Raw genomic sequence first — 5050 nt, 5'->3', positions numbered from 1 at the left:
GAGAAAAATGTAGACATGTACTTCTATTTCTCTCAGAGAGACACTGCGCTTACCACACATTGATTTGCTGTGGAGGAGGAACAGGCATCTCCCCTCCATTTATTGCACAGACTTAATGTTTAAGCTCCCCAATCTGCTTTTTTCCTGTAGCAAACGTCATGTGTCCTCCACTGCAGTGCCTAAATATGGGCTTCCTCCAGTCCAAATATGGACATCTACGTCACGGCAAGAGGATATATAAAGGAGTGGGGATTCTCTGAGCTGAGAAAGAGCCTAGAGAGCCCAAGCGATTCAGCACTAGTGCAGACAGCTGATAGGCAGCACTTGCGATCTATATATATATATAACCAAATACATTTTGACACATTAAATAAATGTGACAAGTCAATTCAAAACAACAACAGAAACAACACAGCGAACTAGTTTGCTGAAAACGTGACATTTTGAAGAAGGGAATGATCAGAAGGGACATTCTGAATCTCAGCTATTTCATCTGAGACGTAGTGGATTTGTTCTGCCTCTTTGGACAAACAACACGGAGAAAAGGGAAGACAAACAAGAGGACAAACTGTGAGGAGATCAACCAGAAAGTAGGAGATTCAGACATCGCAGCATCTTCACATTTGTCGTCCCAGAGGGGTCAGCTGCTGATCTCTCCAGCACACTTCTCTCCTCTCCGAGCACACTCCAGAGAGATGGCTGCAGCCAAGACAGAGATGCTCCTGCCCGCTCTGCAGATCTCCGACCCCTTGAGTTTCCCTCACTCCCCCATGGATAACTACCCCAAGCTGGAGGAGATGATTATGCTGAACTCTGCAGGCACCCCCTTCCTCAATGCATCAGCACCTGAAGGCACAGGATTTGGCTCTGGGGAGCCCGGGGATCATTTTGATCACCTTACTGGAGGTAAGGAGTAAATCCCTCTTGATTAAATTGCATGCTTGTGTCATACAGATAATTGTTTGCTTGTGCAAGAACAAAAAAAAAAAGCACTTGTTTGAATAGTTAATAAATGTGTCTTCATGCTTTATTTGGCTTTGTTTAAATGGAAAGTTATTTGTTTAATGAGTTATTGTAATTAAATGATATGCACTGATGTAAAGTTTAAAATAAAATTGTAACAAAAGCTGGCAGCAATTACAGAACAGTCACAGTAAAATAATTTGAATGAATGAATGAGGCATTTACAATTTGCAGAACAGCTTAATTTTAAAACCCAGTTTATGAATCATTGAAAGTGCAGAGTGAATAAATTGAAGGTGTGTGTGAGGGGAAGGGAGATCGGGATGACAGTAATGAGAAAGAGAGCACTGACTCTGAGAGAAGCGCACATGCAGATGGTTTAGCTTGCGCTGGCTCTTGTCTCCGAGGGAGATCAGCAAATGTGTGTGTGTGTGTGTGTGTGTATGTTTTGTTGGGGGGGGGGGGGTAGTCCTGCACTCCATCAGCACCTGCTGCTCTGTCTTAGATTGTGGTAAAACGCAGTTTCGACAGCCAGCAGGACCCCCCCCCCCCAACCCCCATCTAAACCTCTGGGATCATTTATGAGTACTCAAATTAGCTCAAGACAATTTAGAGTTAACTAGCAGTGCTATGGTTTTTAATCCACTCTCTCTCTGTTTTGTGGTTGCTTTTTCAGACACGCTTTCAGAAATTTCCATCGAGAAATCTATGGCAGACCAGACCTACTCCACCCAGCGACTGCCCCCCATCTCTTACACGGGCCGTTTCACCCTCGAACCCGCCACCAACTGCAGTAACAGTCTGTGGGCTGAGCCACTGTTCAGCCTGGTCAGTGGGCTGGTCAACATCAACCCACCCACCTCCATTCCATCCTCGAACTCTCAGGCAACTCTCCCATCTTCATCTTCTTCGTCTTCCATGCCCTCTTCCTCTTCGTCATCCACATCCAGTGTCAGCCTGAGCTGCTCCGTCCACCAGAGCGAGCCCAACCCCATCTACTCAGCGGCTCCCACCTACACCAACTCCAGCCCAGACATCTTCCCTGATGCTGGCACAAACTTCTCCACCACAGTGGGCTCCTCACTGCAGTACTCGTCGACATACCACAACAGCAAGGCCTGTAGCACCAGCTTCCCTGTGCCAATGATCCCAGACTACCTGTTTCCCCAACAGCAGAGTGAAATCAGTTTGCTGGCCCAAGACCAGAAGCCCTTCCAGACGCAAGCTGGACAACAGCCTTCCCTGACGCCGCTGTCCACCATCAAAGCCTTTGCGACCCAAACCGGTTCTCAGGACCTGAAAAGCGTCTACCAATCTCAGCTCATCAAGCCTAGTCGCATGCGCAAGTACCCGAACCGGCCAAGCAAGACACCTCCCCACGAGCGTCCCTACGCTTGTCCGGTCGAGACCTGCGACCGGCGCTTCTCGCGCTCAGACGAGTTGACACGCCACATTCGCATCCACACCGGTCAGAAGCCCTTCCAGTGTCGGATCTGCATGCGCAACTTCAGCCGCAGCGACCACCTGACGACCCACATCCGCACACACACCGGCGAGAAGCCCTTCGCCTGCGAGATCTGCGGCCGCAAGTTCGCCCGCAGCGACGAGCGCAAGCGCCACACAAAGATCCACCTGCGGCAGAAGGACAAGAAGGCGGAGAAAGGCGGCACTGCAGTGCAGAGCTCAATTGCCAACATATCCATCTCAGCTGCCTCGCCAGTGTCCAGCTACCCCTCTCCCATCACTTCGTACCCCTCTCCGGTCTCCTCCTTCCCATCCCCAGTGAACTCCTGCTACTCCTCACCGGTCCACAACTCCTACCCCTCCCCTTCCATCGCAACCACTTACCCCTCGGCGACCAGCAGCTTCCAGACGCAGGTGGCCAACACCTTCCCTACCTCAGTGGTCAGCAACATCTACAGTTCTCCTGTCACCACCCCACTGCCCGACATGCAGGCCACGCTTTCCCCTCGGACAGGCGACATCTGCTGAGACTTTTGTTTTGTCACCCACCCCAGAACTCTCTTGACTCAAAGGAACAGAAAGCATCAGTGACTTCTAAGTCCCCTCTGCAAAAAAGCACTTTTCTGCCCATGCTCCCAACATGGCTCAGTTACAAAGCAGTCAAGGACTCAGCAAAGACTTTTAAACACAAAAGGGATTTTTGTGTCGTTCTCTCCCTTCGAATCCTATCCTTTCAAAACGAGGCATATGAGACTTTCAAACGACAAACAAAAGCAACAGGCTTCGGCAAGTTTTCCCTCAGACTGTGCGTGCACAGACGTACTTGCGACACAAAGCGGCTAAAGGACGTTGATGGTGTAATCGAAGCCTGTGGGCTTCAGGCTCAGAAGCTTGACTCGACAGGTGTACAGTTACAAAAGACATTTGAATAATATACATAAGCTACAGTATATTGTACATGTGCCATGTTTCCTTTTTGTTTGTTTTCTTTTTAGTACCATTGTTGTGACAATTGATTTGAATATTTGCATTGTATTCTTCTTGAGCAGGGCCATATTTTATAAGATACATTCTGTATTAAGTAGTAAAAATGCTGTGATAAGTTCTTGACTTTGTTTGACTAGAAGCACTTAAGTATTCTGACGCATGTGGAAGAGTGATGTTAGTTTCTCTTATTTTGTAAATATCATCCACTGGTACTATATTTCTCTTTCTCAAATGTGACAACAAAAACCTGGTAAATGGAAGGGAAAACATCAGAAAAGAATCAACCACAAATCTTCAATTTTTTTGGTGCCTTTTGTGAAGCCTTGCAGATGTTTTGACAGATATCAGCGTGTGGATGCATTGCATCTAGCCTTAAGGTGTAAGGGATTTTGTTTTCTCGTTTCTTTTTTTTATATATTCAGAAAGTCATTTCAAGGAAAGAAGGGAAAGGATACGAGGGCACTGCATTTCTTTGGGATGTAAGCAAAAAAGAAAACTATAAACTATATTTTTGTAATGGAAATGTACATATCTACATCTTGAGGAGTTGGAATGCTGTAGTTACCTACTGAGTAGGCATGGGATTTTTTTGTATGTTATTTACATGCGGTCCATTATTTTGTTGTTATTTTTATTTTGTATTTGTGTTTGTTCGAAAAAGTGACTGTTTATGGCTTCTAAACACATTGAATGCGCTTAACTGCCAATGGGATATTTGGTGTACAAGATATCCTTCAAGAACAGAACTATAAATAAAACATAAATATATAAATATATACGTTGAATCCCTGTCGTGCTTTTCATCGCTTAGCAACAGGTCTCGATGAATTTTGCTTAAGAGAGTGAACACACACATACACACACACACACACACACACCATTGTATATTAAAAAACAATTTACTGTAATACAGTATGTCATTAAAAGCCTTTAGTTCATGGTCTCAAGTTACAAAATGTAAATTCTTAAAAGTTATCATAGACTGACATTCATATTAAAAGGATATGTGATACTGATATAGCACATACTGAATAATGTCAGACCTTTAATAAAAAAATATTAGTAATGACAAAGTTTCACCGACAAAAAGTGTATATCAGATTTATATTATATATATAGGCTATATATATATATTTATAAAAAATTTAAGATTTGAAGGCATACAAGCTTTCATTTGATCAAATCACGTCTTTCATAACAAAAAAGATCAAAACGGCAATATAACCTAGAGCAAAAAAAGAAAAAAAATGAGAACAAAATTAATAAATAAAAACTTGACATCAAAAATATATGTACTGATGCGTTCTTTTGTTCAGAAGTTCGGCAAACTGAGAAGCCAATCATGGAGTTGATACGGCAGATCAGATTGTCTCTCTTTATTACTTATCAAAAGAGCTCCTGGGCGTCATGAGAATATGTTATCAAAAGATAGCATGTACGAATGTGACTGGATGCGCTTGGGGCTTAATTATACATAGATAGCAATCTTGTAAAATCAGTCGACACTAATAAGACGCCCTTGTAATGGGCTTCCGTGTCTATTGAGTTTGTCAGGGGGGAAAAAAAGTCACAGTATCGAAGTCGCTTTTAAGAGCAAGGCAGCTTTTGCTCGATTGTATGTTTTACATTCCCACAT

The 5050-nt window shown here is 43.9% G+C and overlaps 1 protein-coding gene across 1 annotated transcript; it reads left to right on the top strand.

Moving 5' to 3' along the window:
• Positions 1 to 263: 263 nt before the first annotated feature.
• Positions 264 to 4190, top strand: egr1 (early growth response 1). Its single transcript, XM_079631219.1, has 2 exons — positions 264 to 906; positions 1640 to 4190. The coding sequence occupies exons 1-2, from the start codon at positions 696 to 698 to the stop codon at positions 2953 to 2955; spliced, it is 1527 nt and encodes a 508-aa protein (XP_079487345.1). The 5' UTR covers positions 264 to 695; the 3' UTR covers positions 2956 to 4190.
• Positions 4191 to 5050: the final 860 nt, after the last annotated feature.

This window comes from Phoxinus phoxinus (assembly GCF_949152265.1).
Source record: "Phoxinus phoxinus genome assembly, chromosome: 12".
Classification (NCBI taxonomy): domain Eukaryota; kingdom Metazoa; phylum Chordata; class Actinopteri; order Cypriniformes; family Leuciscidae; genus Phoxinus; species Phoxinus phoxinus.
This window is presented reverse-complemented; position numbering and strand designations above follow the sequence as displayed.